This window comes from Coregonus lavaretus, assembly GCF_964263955.1.
Source record: "Coregonus lavaretus genome assembly, chromosome: 24".
In the NCBI taxonomy this organism is placed as follows: Eukaryota; Metazoa; Chordata; class Actinopteri; order Salmoniformes; family Salmonidae; genus Coregonus; species Coregonus lavaretus.
In genome coordinates this window covers 32,727,098-32,748,148 of record NC_140011.1, presented here as the reverse complement: position 1 = coordinate 32,748,148, position 21,051 = coordinate 32,727,098, and the positions used below count along the sequence as shown (strand labels likewise).

The 21,051-nt window shown below is 42.6% G+C and overlaps 1 protein-coding gene across 1 annotated transcript in view; it reads left to right on the top strand.

Moving 5' to 3' along the window:
• The first annotated feature begins 5,072 nt into the window (after positions 1 to 5,072).
• The window catches only part of LOC311099770 (nuclear protein AMMECR1-like), a 31,550-nt gene continuing 15,571 nt past the window's right edge, over positions 5,073 to 21,051 (top strand). Inside the window, exons 1-2 of the mRNA XM_084140514.1 lie at positions 5,073 to 5,944; positions 20,161 to 20,271. Coding sequence (XP_083996640.1) covers positions 5,499 to 5,944; positions 20,161 to 20,271 — 557 coding nt within the window. The 5' untranslated portion in view covers positions 5,073 to 5,498. The remainder of the gene's footprint in view (positions 5,945 to 20,160; positions 20,272 to 21,051) is intronic.

Sequence of the window (21,051 nt, the reverse complement as noted above, 5' to 3'; positions counted from 1 at the left end):
GAAAATTGCTTTCTAGCCATGATCCCCAACACCTTGACAGAGCTTGAATAATTTTGAAAAGAATAATGGGCAAATATTGCACAATACAGGTGTGCAAAGCTCTTATGTGACTTACTAAAGAAGACTCACAGCTGTAATCGCTGCCAAGGTGTTTCTAACATGTATTGACTCGGGGGTGAATACTTATCTAATCAAGGTATATTAGTATTTTATTTTGTATTAATCTAAAACAGAGTATTTTGTGTAGATCGTTGACAAAAAATGACAAATCCATTTTAATCCCACTTTGTAACAATAAAATGTGAAGAAATCCAATGGGGGTGTAGACATTCTATAGGCACTGTAATTGGCTCCTTCTGACTGAGTACAACTCCAGTCATCTTGCTAATGTATCACTGCTGCAGGTAGAAACATTTGTTGGGCTATCACACTGTCATATCATGTTTCTAACCTGACTACAGATGTGACAACCTTCCAAACATAGCAATAACTTACAAAAATTCAAACAGGAAGTACCAGTGATACGCTGAATACGGAAGTGGTCTGATGAAGCGGATGCTAAACTACAGGACTGTTTCGCTAACACAGACTGGAATATGTTTCGGGATTCATCCGTTGGCATTGAGGAATTTACCACATCAGTCACCGGCTTTATTAATAAGTACATCGACAACGTCGTCTCCACAGTGACCGTACGTACATATCCCAACCAGAAGCCATGGATTACAGGCAACATCCACACTGAGCTAAAGGCTAGAGCTGCTAGTTTCAAGGAGCAGGACACTAATCCGGACGCTTTTATGAAATCCCGCTACGCCATCCAATGCCCTGGACTCTACCCACACACTCACACATACTACACTGACACTCCAACTCACACACTACAGTCGTGGTCAAAACTATTGAGAATGACACAAGTATTGGTCTTCACAAAGTTCGCTGCTTCAGTGTTATGAGATATTTTTGTCAGATGTTACTGTGGTATACTGAAGTATATATACAAGCATTCCATTAGTGTCAAAGGCTTTTATTGACAATTACATTAAGTTTATGCAAAGAGTCAATATTTGCAGTGTTGACCCTTCTTTTTCAAGACCTCTGCAATCCGCCCTGGCATGCTGTCAATTAACTTCTGGGCCACATCCTGACTGATGGCAGCCCATTCTTGCATAATCGATGCTTGGAGTTTGTCAGAATTTGTGGGTTTTTGTTTGTCCACCTGCCTCTTGAGTATTGACCACAAGTTCTCTATGGGATTAAGGTCTGGGGAGTTTCCTGGCCATGGACCCAAAATGTTGATGTTCTTTTCCCCGAGCCACTTAGTTATCACTTTTGCCTTATGGCAAGGTGCTCCATCATGCTGGAAAAGGCATTGTTCGTCACCAAACTGTTCTTGGATGGTTGGGAGAAGTTGCTCTCTGAGGATGTGTTGGTACCATTCTTTATTCATGGCTGTGTTCTTAGGCAAAATTGTGAGTGAGCCCACTCCCTTGGCTGAGAAGCAACCCCACACATGAATGGTCTCAGGATGCTTTACTGTTGGCATGACACAGGACTGATGGTAGCACTCACCTTGTCTTCTCCGGACAAGGTGTTTTCCGGATGCCCCAAACAATCGGAAAGGGGATTCATCAGAGAAAATGACTTTACCCCAGTCCTCAGCAGTCCAATCCCTGTACCTTTTGCAGAATATCAGTCTGTCCCTGATGTTTTTCCTGGAGAGAAGTGGCTTCTTTGCTGCCCTTCTTGACACCAGGCCATCCTCCAAAAGTCTTCGCCTCACTGTGCGTGCAGATGCACTCACACCTGCCTGCTGCCATTCCCGAGCAAGCTCTGCACTGGTAGTGCCCCGATCCCGCAGCTGAATCAACTTTAGGAGACGGTCCTGGCGCTTGCTGGACTTTCTTGGGCACCCTGACGCCTTCTTCACAACAATTGAACCTCTCTCCTTGAAGTTCTTGATGATCCGATAAATGGTTGATTTAGGTGCAATCTTACTAGCAGCAATATCGTTGCCTGTGAAGCCCTTTTTGTGCAAAGCAATGATGACGGCACGTGTTTCCTTGCAGGTAACCATGGTTAACAAAGGAAGAACAATGATTTCAAGCACCACCCTCCTTTTAAAGCTTCCAGTCTGTTATTCTAACTCAATCAGCATGACAGAGTGATCTCCAGCCTTGTCCTCGTCAACACTCTCACCTGTGTTAACGAGAGAATCACTGACATGATGGCAGCTGGTGCTTTTGTGGCAGGGCTGAAATGCAGTGGAAATGTTTTTTGGGGATTAAGTTCATTTTCATGGCAAAGAGGGACTTTGCAATTAATTGCAATTCATCTGATCACTCTTCATGACATTCTGGAGTATATGCAAATTGCCATCATCAAAACTGAGGCAGCAGACTTTGTGAAAATTAGTATTTGTGTCATTTTCAAAACTTTTGACCATGACTGTACATACGCTCACACACACACACGCATATTGACGCCACAGACACACTTTCACACTTCACATACGTTGCTGCTACTGTTTTTTTTTTATGTATCCTGATTGCCTAGTCACTTTTACCCCTACCTACATGTACATATTACCTCAATTACCTTGTACCCCTGCACATTGACTGGGTACTGGTACTCTTGTATACAGCCTCCTGATTGTTATTTTATTGTGTTACTCTTTCCTTATTTGCTCATTTGTTTGTCTTCTTACTTTTTAACTCTGCATTGTTGGGAAAGGGCTCGTAAGTAAGCATTTCATAGTAAAGTCTACACCTGTTGTATTTGACGCATATGACAAATAAAATGTGATTTGATGCCTCAATCAATTCTTTGTTCTGGGACCAGGGGTTGGAGTGAATGGGTGTCATAAGTCTACCTTTTATTAAAGGACATGCCAGCTCATTGTTGCAAGTAGTTTGCTGTTCTCGCAAATAACCATCAGCAATATACAGTAGTTCAAATGAAGATGAGCAACACACTGCAAAAGGATTGAGCGCTTCAAGCTGATGCTCATTCAGCCAAGCAGCTTAGAGGGCTCTGTATGTGTTTTCTCTCCAAACCTGCTGTGTCTAGATCTGCCCAGCTCAAGTGCTGAGAAACCTCACTCATCCATTTTAAGCACTGACTCAGGGAGCAGCCAGCCATCTGCAGAGAGGTGTAAACCTTGCCTGGCTACCCATCCACATCGCTCTGGCAGACTAATGTTTCTTCTCCAAGATGAGTCTGGATTTCCCCCCCTCCTGACAATTTCTAGAATGTGAACACATTCTGACCATTCTGATTGGTCCCAGAAACCGATGGGTTGGGCCAGAGCCGGCCTACATGATAACGTTACAACTTTGATACTCTGATTGGTTAGATTTGTTAGACTATCCAATCGCTGATTAATTTGTTTTGTACAACATCCCTCATTTTGAAGTCACACAAATGACTTATAGGATGGCAGTTTCAGACTGAATGTACTGTATGTTCAGATCGATATAGCAGCATAATTAAAGTCAGAGTGAGTCCTCAGGCAAGTGTAAACCTACACTTTTATTGCAAGCATGGCACTTTCTGACCTTAGCATCACTCCCTCACTTACAGTACACCTATGAAAGATCATGAGTGAAGGGGTCGTGGGTGTTGTGAGCTTACTGTTGCCATCTTTTGGGTAAATGATTAGGATATGAAACTTTTCCAATATGAAGCTGATTCGTCCCTGTATGGCCGACCTCACCTGGGATGTGAACCCTCATTCATAACAACGACAACACTACTTCAGGTTTCAGGGGTGGTGATGTCATTGCATGATCATGGCTAGAGCTCATTAGATAAGTTGTTTAAATCTTCTGCAGCCCCAACAACTGGCAGAGCCCACCGTGTGATCTGAGTTATGGCACCACTGTAATGCTGGTTCCCAGTTGGTCCGTTATAGCCTAAAACCAGGCAGGTACAGTATGTTGATGTACCACCTAGGTTACACTAATTACTACACTGTACCTGCCCGTGTAACAGCAATGTAATAAAGAGTTGACATTTCTGTTGGTAACTTGAACAGCATTGACCAAGCAATATTTGCAGTAGCCTACATTGGTATTTTGATATAATAATATTGTGAGGAATCGAATCCAATTTTCAAGTATGCTATTCCTAAATCCCTCGCGCGGCCAGTCGATTCTGGAGAGCAGCTGAGACATCACATGCAGCAAGAGGGCGGACGGCACATTTTACGACTACAACGAAAAGGATTTGAAGGGATGCATGTTTGCTTTCTCTAAGTGAAGTCGGATATAAATTGTCTAAAGGAGCACAATTCGTAAAAGAGAAATAGCAATCGAGCATCGGCATCCTCACGCGGTTGAGGCCAAGCTGATTTGAAGCTGAGGATAGCACAAGCAGCATTTTTTCTGCGTAATTCGCAGCAAGAATTCAGATTTGACACGGACAGCATACGGTGAGACTACGCATTATGCGTAGGAATCGATCGCAAAACATTTCCTGGATCCTATTTCGGCGTTGAGGAGGCAAATACTGCCAGTGACTACAGATGATCACAGGTCTCCCCCCCCTCCTCCTTAACAGTACAGAGGCTATCAGGCAAATGGTAGCGGCTGTGAGTCGGGCGAGGAGCGAGTGACCAAACCCGGAGGATTTCAGACAGATGGAATATAAAGAATACTGCTCTCTCAAAATGTATCACAGTAGACGGATAACAAGCTGACTCGCCAAACAAATCTACAGCAAACTGTCAGGGTTGATATGACGCTTGGGTTTAAATAATATTTTTTAAACTGTCCGAGAACTGACAAAATGCAGGTGCAAACTGATCAGCTGGATTTTTGAAATGACTTGGTCGGCGCTGACGCTGTCTGATGGCTCAAACTGCATAATAGCCAAATGGCATTTTATTTTGCGTCGACTTGACGTTTGGACCTCCAATATCGGGTCAGTTGTCTAGCTAGAAGTTCGGATGAAAGTAAACAACTGGAGCAATGTTAAACTACATGGTCCGGAGCGTAATGTACTATTCGTGCTGAAGCGTATGGGTCCTGCGTACTCAAGCTCCCGACTCCCACACAAAAAGGATTGTCTCTGTGTTGCCGGGGGTGCAGTGCAGTAGCTGTCACAGCTCCACATCTGGCTACTAGCTAGCTAACTGTTTTTCCGTTGGGAAGCTAGTGAGGTTGAATGAGTTTCTGCATCATTCGAGAGAAAGATTGCTTTGTGAAATCACCTCTGTGGTTATCGTGTTCTGAAGAAGGGACCTGTATTTTGGACAATATCTGAGATCAATCGAACTGTTTGAAGTGGTTCACAGCTGTCTTCTTAGCGAAAAGACTTTGCGTAAATCACGTATTTTTAAAGGCAAAGATAGGGTGACATTGCAGTCTCATCATATTGGATATAACGTCGCCCGACAAAAAAAAGTGAAAGTGGGGCATTGTCCGTCACACGTATTAACGCAGTGGGATTTGTACGTCTGGTCGGCGTTTCCCCCCACCCTCTCCGCGGTGACGGTGATGGGTCGGAAGCGGTGTGTCGGTGCAGATTGTTCCAAGATGGCGGCTGGGTGCTGCGGGGTGAAGAAGCAGAAGCTGTCGGGATCCCCCGGGTCGGGGGGTCCTGGCGGGGTGGGGGCGGGAAACGGAGTGGCAGGGACCGGACATTGTGGATCGGACTTGGGGATTGGTTCCTCCTCGACTGTGGCGGCAGGGAACATGAATCGAGTAAACGGCCTGGGGTGTCCTGGGGGTAGTAGTAGTAGCACCAACGCGTTGTCCCCAACCCCGGGAGGCTACAACTCAGCTGGCCTCTCCCCGAATCTAAGCCTGGGATCTGGTTCGGGAAGTGGAGGCAGGAAGATGGTTGTTTCGGCGGAGATGTGCTGCTTCTGTTTCGACGTGCTTTATTGCCATCTGTATGGATACCAACCTCCCCGAACACCTAGGTTTACAAACGATTCCTAGTAAGTTTCGTCCTAATATTATGTTGTTAACCAGTAACTACTAATGCTAACGGCAACGACTAAATAAGCGATATTATTGACTGTCTAGCTAATCTAGCCAGTAGTAAACGTTCTTCCCTAACGTTAGCCAGCAAGTTACAGCAAGCTGATAACGAAACAATTGCAATGTAGTAGTGAAAATAAAACAGTCAGTTAGTTGAGCTTTGCAACTTTGGGAAATTAATATATTGCTGCTGCTACTTGGATAAAGTTTACTTTCACTGGGTGGTGTGGTGCTCACTGATGCTTACGTCCGCTAGCTAGCTAGCTCAACAAAGAAAAACAGTAGCTAGTTAGCATTAATGGCTAAGTTAGCTTGGTAGCCAGCAAGGGCGAGTTTCAACTTTCCAGTTTAGAAAGTTTAGAAAACACCACACAATTGTTGTGTTACGGCGCGTGGTGTGTTTGTCCATTTATCTGTGTTCTGAAAATGACACGGCTCGATTCAATTCCTTCATCCAAAGTCGAGATCTACAATTTAGCTAGCTGCCTTGTCTGTGTCAATCGACCATGACAGACAACTAGGTAGGCCAGCGGCAAAGTCAGAATTGGCTATATCGTATATTGGCTGTATTGTATAAAACCAACATTTGCCTTTTTGGTCTTAATTCAAGGTTAGGGTTAGGCATAAGGTTAGCAGTGTGGTTAGTATGTAAAGGCTCATTACACATTGACTTGCTAGATGTGGCAACAACACCAAAGATGCTATTCGAAACGCGAAAAAAATGTGAGCCACATCGACCGAGTTATACCTGACACGTATAATCGATACTGATCAGTGCTGACACATAGGGGCCTACAATTAAAATACGATCTAGCCTGTGTTTCAGACAACTATAGACATAACTATTGATGTAAGGACTATCAGGCTGTGAGATTGACCATTTTGACGATATACCTAACTACATGGCTTGTTTATAAAATAAACAATGGATTAACCATAGAGATCCTATTAAATTACTAGAGGGGCTATGTCATAAACCCTCAAAGTTCCAGAATGGGCTCAAAATGGTAGCCATATTGGTGAGGGAGAAATCCAAACCAGTCTATTTGTAATGAACTGCAGTAGAGCCATTGTCCTGATTTTACTTATACAGGAAAACAAATGTAAGGCATGTGATATGTACATTGTGTAATATAATTATTGTCAACCTAAAATATTGTCATATAATAATGATTACATTTTGTATGGGTTTTATACACATTTTCTGTATAAATAGCCTCTAAAAAATATGTAAACAACATAAATGTAAAAAAAAAAAAAAAAAAAAAAAAGATTTATTGGAAAGCTGTGACTGCTATTATATGATACAATATCAGTACTTGTTGCATTTACAACTTGTCTAAATCCTATCATCAACTGATTTTAGACAGTGTATGGCTATGGATTGACTGCAGTGTTTGAATGGAATGTTATATTGGCTGTTAATTCGAAGAAGAAAAAAATGTGGAATCATTCCTCTAAAACTGTCTGGCTAGCTAACAAACAGTGCATATCAATTATTCAAATTCATTATTTTACACTATTTTATCACAGCACTGGCAAGCCATGGTTGACCAACTCCCTGACCAACATGGCTGACCTTTGGACCATCATAAGAAGTTTCATGTCCATTCTAGTATTCTAATGACTAATTCTATGGGATTAATAGCCTACAACCTCCGTTTTGGCTTATGATAGTGTAATTTACAGTTGTCCTAAACTCAAGGCATAATTGACATTCTTCAAGAATCCATACAGCATTGAATGTAATAACCATTAAAAAGCTGGACAGCTTCTACATATTGTTCATTTAAAAAGGGAGGTTTGTCCACAACACATTCGTGAGTAGAGACAATATTTTATGCAATATTAGGCCTACATTTGCCTATGGCATTGTGTTAAAATCCCAATATGTGTCTTTTCTGTTGGTAATGACAGTCTACACACTTAGTTAGGCATACATCATTACATCATCAGTTATTACAGCCAACCTAGCAGCCATTGTGGCTTTAGGGGTCTGTTGTCATGGTGGCCTGCCCTTGCTCACAGTAAACATTGAGATGCTATTTTTATTGAGATGCCAGTGTACTTTTCTCCTCTAAGGCTAATAAAATGGTAATTGGCCATTGCACAGCTAGGTAAGTAGGAGGTATTCTCTACATACTAGTGTGCAAGAACATATTTTAACAGATAGGCATATGTCCTTTTCAAACCAAATATGGCTCTCAGCCAACTTTTGTAGCATTGTGGATATACATTTCACACTGACTGTCTATACACACAAGTATTTTTAGGGGTACACACAAGTGTTAACTAGTATATTAGTGCTGTGCCTTCATTTCATAGTAAAATCAACATCCTGTCCATTATTCTATATAAATGTAGATGTTTGAAACATAATTAACGGGAGGACTGGAGACAAACTCTATTGATATCATTAATTTCAACATTGTTTTCTTCTTTATAGTAAATCCTGACATTATGCAGTCATTTCTTCCTTACTATATTTAACACACAATTCTTTCCGAATTGATAATAATTGCCTGCTTAAAATATTCTTATGCGTCAAGGCATTATGGAAATGTACTCTTTTAGGGAAAATGATGTAGTGGGGGCCTGCCTATCTTTATAGATACAGGGTTTTGCCACCTGCCTTTTGGAAATGGCCAGACATTTGTTTCTATAGATATGTAAGGGAAAGACTGCATATAACATATTTATCTCTCTGCCTCTCCCTTTTAATCATTTAGCAGACGCACTTATCCAGAGCAACTTACAGGAGCAATTAGAGTTACAGTTGAAGTCGGAAGTTTACATACACTTAGGTTGGAGTAATTAAAACTCGTTTTTCAACCACTCCACAAATTTCTTGTTAACAAAATATAGTTTTGGCAAGTCGGTTAGGACATCTACTTTGTGCATGACACAAGTATTTTTCCCAACAATTGTTTAGACAGGTTATTTAACTTATAGTTCACTGTATCACAATTCCAGTGGGTCAGAAGTTTACATACACTAAGTTGACTGTGCCTTTAAACAGCTAGGAAAATTCCAGAAAATTATGTCATGGCTTTAGAAGCTTCTGATAGGCTAATTGACATCATTTGAGTCAATTGGAGGTGTACGTTTGGATGTATTTCAAGGCCTACCTTCAAACTAAGTGACTCTTTGCTTGACATAAATCAGCCAATACCTCAGAAAAAAATGGTATACTTCCACAAGTCTGGTTCATCCTTGGGAGCAATTTCCAAATGCCTGAAGGTACCACGTTCATCTGTACAAACAATGGTACGCAAGTATAAACACCATGGGACCATGTAGCCGTCATACCGCTCAGGAAGGAGACGCGTTCTGTCTCCTAGAGATGAACGTACTTTGGTGTGAAAAGGGCAAATCAATCCCAGAACAACAGCAAATGACCTTATGAAGATGCTGGAGGAAACAGGTACAAAAGTATCTATATCCACAGTAAAACAAGTCCTATATCGACATAACCTGAAAGGCTGCTCAGCAAGGAAGAAGCCACTGCTCCAAAACCGCCATAAAAAAGCCAGACTACAGTTTGCAACTGCACATGGGGACAAAGATCGTACTTTTTGGAGAAATGTTCTCTGGTTTGATGAAACAAAAATAGAACTGTTTGGCCATAATGACCATCGTTATGTTTGGAGGAAAAAGGGTGTGGCTTGCAAGCCGAAGAACACCATCCCTACCGTGAAGCACGGGGGTGGCAGCATCATACTGTGGGGGTGCTTTGCTGCAGGAGGGACTGGTGCACTTCACAAAATAGATGGCATCATGAGGAAGGAAAATTATGTGGATATATTGAAGCAACATCTCAAGGCATCAGTCAGGAAGTTAAAGCTTGGTCGCAAATGGGTCTTCCAAATGGACAATGACCCCAAGCATACTTCCAAAGTTGTGGCAAAATGGCTTAAGGACTACAAAGTAAAGGTATTTGAGTGGCCATCACAAAGCCCTGACCGTAATCCTAGAGAAAGTTTGTGGGCAGAACTGGAAAAGCGTGTGCGAGCAATGAGGCCTACAAACCTGACTCAGTTACACCAGCTCTGTCAGGAGGAATGGGCCAAAATTCACCCAATTTATTTTGGGAATCTTGTTGAAGGCTACCCGAAACGTTTCACCCAAGTTAAACAATTTAAAGGCAATGCTACCAAATACTAATTGAGTGTATGTAAACTTCTGACCCACTGGGAATGTGATGAAATAAATATAAGCTGAAATAAATCATTCTCTCTACTATTATTCTGACATTTCACATTCTTAAAATAAAGTGGTGATCCTAACTGACCTAAGACAGGGAATTTTTACTAGGATTAAATGTCAGGAATTTTGAAAAACTGAGTTTAAATGTATTTGACTAAGGTGTATGTAAACTTCCGACTTCAACTGTAAGTGCCTTGCTCAAGGGCACATCGACAGGTTTTTCACCTAGTAGGCCCAGGGAATCGAACCAGCAACCTTTCAGTTACTGGCCCAACGCTCTTAACCACTAGGCTATCTGCCGCCCTGCTAGGCTACCTCACACAAATGCATACGCCGGATCACACAAAAGTATATGCTTCCCATTTAGTTAATGTTGGATAGAGGATGAGCAGAGGTAGAGCCATTGGTTGAGAGTTGGACACGTGATTCCATGTCTCAGTTTACACACGCAGGGATTTCTTGAATTAGAGGTCTATATATAGACTTACTAGTGAGAGAATCCTGGTAGCTGTTGGTTTATTGAAGGTGATTTCCCCTTGATTCCTAAGTCCCGTTTTCAGCTAGTGTGTCATGCAAACCAGCTCAGTGTCTGTTTATGACAGTGAAACGAATTCAACCTCACTAGACAGTTCTGTCACAAGTTTGAAAATCTTGTGTATGTTGAGGATACTCCGTATTTACCCAGTCTGAATCAGTGTGTTCTGTGAATGTTACATAAAGCAGGAACCTGATAGTGCTCAGGGCCATGGTGATGATGCACTGTAATCTGTTGATCCGTTTGATGCCCACTGTCCCTGGATTTAGGGGTCAAGTGAAAGTTCTGCCTGATGTCAGAAAATGGAACCGAAAATCCAAGCAGAGTGTGGCAGATGGGAAAGGGTGGAGTAGGTTGAAAGCCCAGTTTCATTTTCCTTAAATGGGAAATTCCACCGTGAAATCATTATTTGAAATCCAGTTCCGCTCTTCTGGAAATATTGAAACCACACCTGAAGAAAAAATGTGTTGGACTGTTTTCTTTAATAGAAGGCATCTCATACGTTCACATTCATAGGATTGTTTGAAGTTACACATTCTTAAATAGGGAATTGATCACCCAGAGGTGGTTGTTTGCAACATGCTTGTAATGTTGGGCTGTAACGCAGAGGGAAGAGATGAGTAATGCCATGATGGGTATACAAGAGGCAACAGCATACACATATGTTCCAGCCCCTCCCTGTCTTCTGACATTAGTATGGAACTGAACACCGCTCTGCTTCTCTATATTTTAACACCGGTGTCATCTTTATGCTAATTTTAGATTTGAATGGCAAGGGCTTTCCCTGTGTTGAGAGACTTCACTCAGTTCCTCTCCAAATCTACCCCCACTTGCGTTAGCCTATACGTCTAAAATGGAGATGAGAGTAGTCTGATCCATCCAGGCCAGTGTGTTTACCACCAGGAGGATTTACCTGATCAGGTGGTGTGGATCAGCTCCAAGAGGAGGGTTGTTGCCCTAACCATGGCTGGATAATATAGCTGCTCTACCGGGGCTCAAATGAACATTCAACTTACCCCTGCACCTAAAGCCTCATGCTTGATTTATTATAGACTATTAGAATGTGGTAGATGAACTGGGCCTGCCAGGCTGTAACCTAGCGCCACACGCAACATGGTGGTTTCTGCTTGAGGAACTGATGATGTGAGGAACATGACACCAGTCCTTCCCACACCCCATCTGATCTCTGCACACACTCCTGCCCACAACACCAGCTCCACCTGTGACCCATAAATCAGAAGCCAAAGGAGTGTAATATGTGCCTGTATGCATGTGACTTACGACAATGTTGAATCTCGTGAATAATTGCCCCCTCAGTGTGAAAGCTGGCACTAAGCTGGGACTGGGTACTGTAGTGCAATGTGTAATTGTGACTATGGTGGGCAGTGATGTCATCAGGACTGATTAGTAGTCAGTCTGCAGTGGGAAGGTGGCTGTGTGTGAACTGGGCTCCAGATGTAGCAATGCGCATTAAAACGCCCTTGCAGCTTTTTCTAGTGATTCCACTGTTTGGGATGGCACATATTTGTATGGACTGATTAGTGCAGAGGATTTGAAGCACCTCCTAAAACATTACATGTGATGACGTAACCTCTTTATCTGAACTATGTACCTGTCAGGATCTTCCATTTGGGTCGTTCCACCTCAAAAAGAAAGAGGATTTCGACACCCACCATCTCAGATTGTTCTGAAATAGTTTATGTTGTTTAGAAACAGATAAGATTAGCATTCCTGCAACATTATTTTGCCGCAGCACCATACTACTTGTCAGACATAGAGAGCTGATACTGTATACTCGTTGTTGGGGTGGGTTTGGCTTGGGGTGTCCGTGGGTGGTTTTTGACAATTTCTTTGGATTCCTCATGTCTGTCATTGATCGAAAAAAGTTTGGTCCCAATCGAATGTTGACTACTATATTTATTGGATATTATACAAATCCTATACATTAAGGGCCAATTTAGGTGCAATCAATTAGCTTAATTTCTCACAGATCAAATTATATTTCAACAAAATAATGTCGCAGGAATGCTAATCTTATCTGTTTCTAACTACAGAGATTATTTTAGAACAATCTGAGATAGTGGATGTCATTGCTTTCTGAAATGTATTTGACTTACTCGCTGCTTTAAATTAGGACTGAGTGACTAACTGGGGTCAGTTAAATATGCTTGACAAAGATTTTTAAAAGCAGCCCTTGTTTGATGTGCTTTGCAGAGACACACTGTCTGTGTCCTCAGGGTTGGACCTCTGCAGTGCAGAGCACAGGTTCTCCGACTGTTTGTGTGCCTGAGTCGAGGTTCAATTGGTTAGGCATATCACACATTGCTACCCATCCATCCATCACCAATGATCCATCCATCCATCAGCAATGGGTAGTGTTGGATCACCCTTTCACACATGTACACTGAACAAAAATATCAACGTAATATGCAACAATTTCAAAGATTTTACTGAGTTACAGTTCATATAAGGAAATCATTAGGCCCTAATCTATATATTTCACATGAGTGGGAATACAGATATGCATCTGTTGGTCACAGATACCTTTTTTAAAAAAGGTAGGGGTGGGGATCAGAAAACCAGTGAATATCTGGTGTGACCACCATTTGCCTCATGCAACACGACACATCTCCTTCACATAGAGTTGATCAGGCTGTTGATTGTGGCCTGTGGAATGTTGTCCCACTCCTCTTCAATGGCTTTGCGAAGTTGCTGGATATTGGTGGGAACTGGAACACGCATTATCATGCTGAAACATGAGGTGACTGCGGCGGATGAATGGCACGACAATGTGCCTCAGGATTTCGTCACGGTATCTCTGTGCATTCAAATTGCCATTGATAAAATGCAATTGTGTTCATTATCCATAGCTTATGCCTGCCCATACCATAACCCCACCATGGGGCACTCCTTTCACAACAGCAAACCGCTCACCCACACGACGCCATCTGCCCAGTACAGTTGAAACCGGGATTCATCCGTGAAGCGAGCACTTCTCCAGCGTGACAGTGGCCATCGAAGATGAGCAAATGCTGAAGTCGGTTACGACGCCGAACTGCAGTCAGGTCAAGACCCTGGTGAAGACGACAAGCACGCAGATGAGCTTCCCTGAGATGGTTTCTGACAGTTTATGCAGAAATTCTTTGGTTGTGCAAACACAGTTTCATCAGATGTAGGGGTGGCTGGTCTCAGACGATCCCGCAGGTGAAGAAGTCGGATGTGGAGGTCCTGGGTTGGCGTGGAAAGGAGAAATGCTCACTAACAGGGATGTAAACAAATTTGTGCACACAATTTGAGAGAAATAAGCTTTTTGTGCTTATGGACAATTTCTGTGATCTTTTATTTCAGCTCATGAAACATGGGACCAACACTTTACATGTTGCGTTTATATTTTTTGTGTAGTTTAATCACCCTTTTACACATGTTTAATTGAAACCATTGAGAATGTTTCTGCTCTTCCCTCTTCAGGCATGCAGAGCAGTCTGGATGGGGGTTGGTATGGTATGTGAGGATGGTGTTGGCTGTGGGTGGGTGGGGGAATGGATGATGAGTGGAATCGTCAAGGTCACAGTATGGCACGTGATGCAATAGGACATCCCTTTAGTATGTGGCCAGCAGGCTGGGATTACTCTTCAGAATGGGCACACAGAACTGAGTGGGAGCTCTGCCAAAAAAGCTAGAGTAGAGGGAGAGAGGAAAAATAGCCTGAATTACGCATAGCATAGTGAGCATCTAATAGGGGCCCAGGGAATACAGTCATTGAATGTAGATTCTTAGTGGTCAGTGGACACAAAGACGATCATGCTGCTGTGTTGTTACCTGCCTAAAGGCGAAGATGATTTTCTGGTTTCTAGCTGTTTAAACCCAGGCCACCCCCACCGTCTCCCTTTCATATCTGCAGTGCCCTATTGTCCCTCACACTATTTTCATGACTCAGCCATGGGGGTTTTAGACAGATTCTCTTGTTTGCTCAGACCTCATGGTGTGATTGATTCAACAGCAGTTCATTAAGATAAATCCATGTTGACTCGCAGGAGTCTGGCTTTTGTAACGCACTGAACCCATCAACCCTGGCTGCATGTCAAAAATGTTCCCTGTCACCCCTCCCTCCAGAACTCGTAACACTCACCATAGAATAAGAATGTTTAGTTAGCAGGCACAACTGGCCGCTCACTCGCAAGAGATCCATCATGGATTCTTGTCAGGAAACTGTATGATCGACAAATGTTCTAACTGAAAATCCTTTTGAAGTAGAATTTCAATGGAACCACAGCTTTTGTCAGACCAATGGAAAACTGTCGTTAAAGGTGGTCTTTCACCCCTCAGTGGTGACTGGGGTCACAACTGCAGCTCTTGTTAAGCGTCTCTGCCTCTGCACTTGCTTTCCCATAGATGAATGTATTGGCTAACACAGTCTCTCTCTCAGGCTGCTGCTCACCTTATTTGCCAAGGGGTTCATCAGCCAGATTAAAAGCCATTCATTTTAAGTAGGGAGCTGCAGGCTGCGACAGTCAGTCTTTTGGGTTTGGTAGGTCTCTACTGCATAGCCATGAAGTGGCCGGCCTGACGGATGGACTGACTCACTCACTGGCTGTCTGGAGGAGCTTGTCTGTATGAAGTCAACCCTTTACAGCAGAGCTGCCCCCTCGCTTCTAAAGTATGGGGTTGTCTGTCTGTCACTCCAGAGATCACTTCTTATTAGGATCAACTGACATCAATCTCACAAGCAAGTTTGCGATGCCTCTGACTTACTCACACACTCACTCAGACAATTTATTTTCTCTTGTGCTGTCTCTCTCTCTCCTCTCTACAGTCTTCTTTCAGACTGTGAAGTGATTGTCCACTGTTCTGTTATTTTCAGACACTTATCGAGTGCTGTCTGTGCATTCCAGAGAGGACTTGATTTTAATGTAGATTGGCTGCTCCTCAACTATTCCTCACTCTAAACACGTTGATGATTAAGAATATTGACAACATTTTTGATTAGTAAGCAACAGATTTTTCTCTATCATACTCTTTCCCAAGACCGTCTTTCCTCCCTCCCCTCTGCATTTTCCCGGCTTTTAAATATACATGAAGTCATGAGCTTCAAGAAAGGCAGTGATACTAAGAATAGATACAGTTGAAGTCGGAAGTTTACATACACCTTAGCCAAATACATTTAAACTCAGTTTTTCACAATTCCTGACATTTAATCCTTGTAAAATGTCCCTGTTTTAGGTCAGTTAGGATCACCACTTTATTTTAAGAACATGAAATGTCAGAATAATAGTAGAGAGAATGATTTATTTCAGCTTTTATTTCTTTCATCACATTCCCAGTGGGTCAGAAGTTTACATACACTCAATTAGTATTTGGTAGCATTGCCTTTAAATTGTTTAACTTGGGTTAAACGTTTCGGGAAGCCTTCCACAAGCTTCCCACAATAAGTTGGGTTAATTTTGGCCCATTCCTCCTGACAGAGCTGGTGTAACTGAGTCAGGTTTGTAGGCCTCCTTGCTCGCACACGCTTTTTCAGTTCTGCCCACACATTTTCTATAGGATTGAGGTCAGGGCTTTGTGATGGCCACTCCAATACCTTCACTTTATTGTCCTTAAGCCATTTTGCCACAACTTTGGAAGTATGGTTGCGGTCATTGTCCATTTGGAAGACCCATTTGCGACCAAGCTTTAACTTCCTGACTGATGTCTTGAGATGTTGCTTCAATATATCCACATCATTTTCCTTCCTCATGATGCCATCTATTTTGTGAAGTGCACCAGTCCCTCCTGCAGCAAAGCACCCCCGCAGCATGAAGCTGCCACCTCCGTGCTTCACGGTTGGGATGGTGTTCTTCGGCTTGCAAGAAACCCCCTTTTTCCTCCAAACATAACGATGGTCATTATGGCCAAACAGTTCTATTTTTGTTTCATCAGACCACAAGACATTTCTCCAAAAAGTACGATCTTTGTCCCCATGTGCAGTTGCAAACCGTAGTCTGGGTTTTTTATGGCGGTTTTGGAGCAGTGGCTTCTTCCTTGCTGAGCGGCCTTTCAGGTTATGTCGATATAGGACTTGTTTTACTGTGGATATAGATACATTTGTACCCGTTTCCTCCAGCATCTTCACAAGGTCCTTTGCTGTTGTTCTGGGATTGATTTGCACTTTTCGCAACAAAGTACGTTCATCTCTAGGAGACAGAACGCGTCTCCTTCCTGAGCGGTATGACGGCTGTGTGGTCCCATGGTGTTTATACTTGCGTACTATTGTTTGTACAGATGAACGTGGTACCTTCAGGCGTTTGGAAATTGCTCCCAAGGATGAACCAGACTTGTGGAGGTCTACAACTTTTTTCTGAGGTTTTGGCTGATTTCTTTCTTCCATGATGTCAAGCAAAGACGCACTGAGTTTGAAGGTAGGCCTTGAAATACATCCACAGGGACACCTCCAATTGACTCAAATGATGTCAATTAGCCTATCAGAAGCTTCTAAAGCCATGACATAATTTTCTGGAATTTTCCTAGCTGTTTAAAGGCACAGTCAACTTAGTGTATGTAAACTTCTGACCCACTGGAATTGTGATACAGTGAATTATAAGTGAAATAATCTGTCTGTAAACAATTGTTTTAAAAATGACTTGTGTCATGCACAAAGTAAATGTCCTAACCGACTTGCCAAAACTATAGTTTGTTAACAAGAAATTTGTGGAGTGGTTGAAAACGAGTTTTAATGACTCCAACCTAAGTGTATGTAAACTTCCAACTTCAACTGTGTATTTTCTTTTCCTGGCCTTTTCTTTATGAGGTGGTCATCATGATAGATATAGTTACCTCCACAATGTGCTCTGCTGGACAGCTCTATTTCTTCTGGAGAAGTGAGTTTATACAATACAGAGCATATTAATACTCAGCTCAGAGTAGAACATGTCCTTAAGTATGAATGAGGCTGGAACCCTCATACCGTCATCCTTATCTGCCCAGATTGGGACTAGTTAGGCTATTTGAAAGTGATGTATGTATTAACAAAGTGTATTAACCAATGCAAGTATTATCCTTTTGTGTTGCGCAATATAATTTTTGGGGAAATACTTAGTTAGCGACAGTAATCCTGGGGGTAATTGAGAAAAGGTGCTAAATCTCTTAGGTGAGATCTGAGGGCAAAGAGGTGGAGCTGCTGCCAGGCTTTTCGGTGATTCATTGGACACCCTAATCTGCAATATTGCCTGCATATTGTGTGGGTGTGTTAAACATGTATGTGTTGTTTTTTGTTGGTAAGAGACTAACCATAACAATTTAGGCTAACAAGGCTACATTGTGTCATTTTACAGAGAAAGCAATGCAGTATATCTGTTGGTGCACAAAATTCTCTAGGCACACATACCACAAGACAAAATGTCACTGACTGCTGCCTCGCTGGTCCCAGTCTCTCGCAAATTGATTTTAGCTCCCAATGGGCAGTCAAACTCAAACTGTGGTGCTGACTGAGTCCATATGACCATGATAAACAGGCAGAGTAAACTGGACAGGTTGCTGCTTTGACAGAAAAGGTTAACTTTACTTTGATCCAGAGAACACCTGAATGTAAAACAGAGGGCTATGATCTGTCTAATAGCAAACTGTAACAGAAACCTCATATAGCCCTCTTATTTTCAGTACTTGCTACACACTCAATATCTGTCAGTACAATGTTAGTTGAGAAAGCCCTTTGTTGTCAGTGTCACCACTAGGAATGTGAGAAATCAATTCAAATATTGCGTCCACAATTGTTTTTCTCAACCCTACAGTGCATTCGGAAAGTATTCAGACCCCTTGACTTTTTCTACATTTTGTTACGTTACAGCCTTATTCTAAAATGGATTAAATCTACACACAATACCCCATAATGACAAAGCATAAACAGGGTTTATGGAAATATCACATTTACATAAGTATTCAGACCCTTTACTCAGTAATGTGTTGAAGCATCTTTGGCAGCGATTACAGCCTTGAGTCTTCTTGGGTATGACGCTACAAGCTTGGCACACCTGTATTTGGGGAGTTTCTCCCATTCTTCTCTGCAGATCCTCTCAAGCTCTGTCAGGTTGGATGGGGAGCGACGCTGCACAGCTATTTTCAGGTCTTTTCAGAGATGTTCGATTGAGTTCATGTCCGGGCTCTGGCTGGGCCACTCAAGGACATTCAAAGACTTGTCCCGACGCCACTCCTGCGTTGTCTTGGCTGTCCTGTTGGAAGGTGAACCTTCGCCCCAGTCTGAAGTCCTGAGCGCTTTGGAGCAGGTTTTCATCAAGGATCTCTCTGTACTTTGCTCTGTTCATCTTTCCCTCGACCCTGACTAGTCTCCCAGTCCCTGCCGCTGAAAAACATCCCCACAGCATGATGCTGCCATCACCATGCTTCTCCGTAAGGATGGTATTGGTCAGGTGATGAGTGGTGCCTGGTTTCCTCCAGACGTGACACTTGGCATTCAGGCCAAAGAGTTCAATCTTGGTTTCATCAGACCAGAGAATCTTGTTTCTCATGGTCTGAGAGTCCTTTAGGTGCCTTTTGGAAAACTCCAAGCAGGCTGTCATGGGCCTTTTACTGAGGAGTGGCTTCTGTCTGGCCACTCTACTATAAAGGCCTGATTGGTGGAGTGCTGCAGAAATGGTTGTCCTTCTGGAAGGTTCTCCCATCTCCACAGAGGAACTCGAGCTCTGTCAGCGTGACCATCAAGTTCTTGGTCACCTCCCTGACCAACAAGGCCCTTCTCCCCCGATTGCTCAGTTTGGCCAGGGGGCCAGCTCAAGGAAGAGTCTTGGTGGTTCCAAACTTCTTCCATTTAAGAATGATGGAGGCCACTGTGTTCTTGGGGACCTTCAATACTGCAGAAATGTTTTGGTACCCTTCCCCAGATCTGTGCCTCGACACAATCCTGTTTCGCAGCTCTACGGACAATTCCTTCGACCTCATGGCTTGGTTTCTGCTCTGACATGCACTGTCAACTGTGGGACCTTTATATAGACAGGTGTGTGCCTTTCCAAATCATGTTCAATCAATTTAATTGACCACAGGTGGACTCCAAGTTGTAGAAACATCTCAAGGATGATCAATGGAAACAGGATGCACCTGAGCTCAATTTCGAGTCTCATAGCAAAGGGTATGAATACTTATGTAAATATAGTATTTCTGTTTTGTTATTTTTTTTATAAATGTGCAAAAATTCTAAAAACCAGTTTTGCTTTGTCATTATGGGGTATTGTGTGTAGATTGATGAGAAAAATAAATAATTTAATCAATTTTAAAATAAGGTTGTAACATAACAAAGTGGACAGTCAAGGGGTCTGAATACTTTCCGAATGCACTGTAAGTGAATCCTGGACCTTCAAACTATTTATTTGGCCTAGTTTTTAAATGATGTTCTAATGTGTTTAACTCTAAAGGTCCTAACATTGTCTTCCCTTCTTTCTCTTTCAGCCCGCTGTTTGTCACATGGAAAATAGGCAGAGACAAGCGGTTGAGGGGATGTATAGGTACATTTTCTGCCATGAACCTGCACCCAGGACTCAGGGAGTACACCCTTACCAGGTAAGCCACTCTCTTAACTTGATCATGCCCAGAGTTCCAAGCATGTACAGTGGGGGAAAAAAGTATTTAGTCAGCCACCAATTGTGCAAGTTCTCCCACTTAAAAAGATGAGAGAGAGGCCTGTAATTTTCATCATAGGTACACGTCAACTATGACAGACAAAATTAGAAGAAAAAAATCCAGAAAATCACATTGTAGGATTTTTTATGAATTTATTTGCAAATTATGGTGGAAAATAAGTATTTGGTCAATAACAAAAGTTTCTCAATACTTTGTTATATACCCTTTGTTGGCAATGACACAGGTCAAATGTTTTCTGTAAGTCTTCACAAGGTTTTCACACACTGTTGCTGGTATTTTGGCCCATTCCTCCATGCAGATCTCCTCTAGAGCAGTGATGTTTTGGGGCTGTCGCTGGGCAACACGGACTTTCAACTCCCAAAGATTTTCTATGGTTTGAGATCTGGAGACTGGCTAGGCCACTCCAGGACCTTGAAATGCTTCTTACGAAGCCACTCCTTCGTTGCCCGGGCGGTGTGTTTGGGATCATTGTCATGCTGAAAGACCCAGCCACGTTTCATCTTCAATGCCCTTGCTGATGGAAGGAGGTTTTCACTCAAAATCTCACGATACATGGCCCCATTCATTCTTTCCTTTACACGGATCAGTCGTCCTGGTCCCTTTGCAGAAAAACAGCCCCAAAGCATGATGTTTCCACCCCCATGCTTCACAATAGGTATGGTGTTCTTTGGATGCAACTCAGCATTCTTTGTCCTCCAA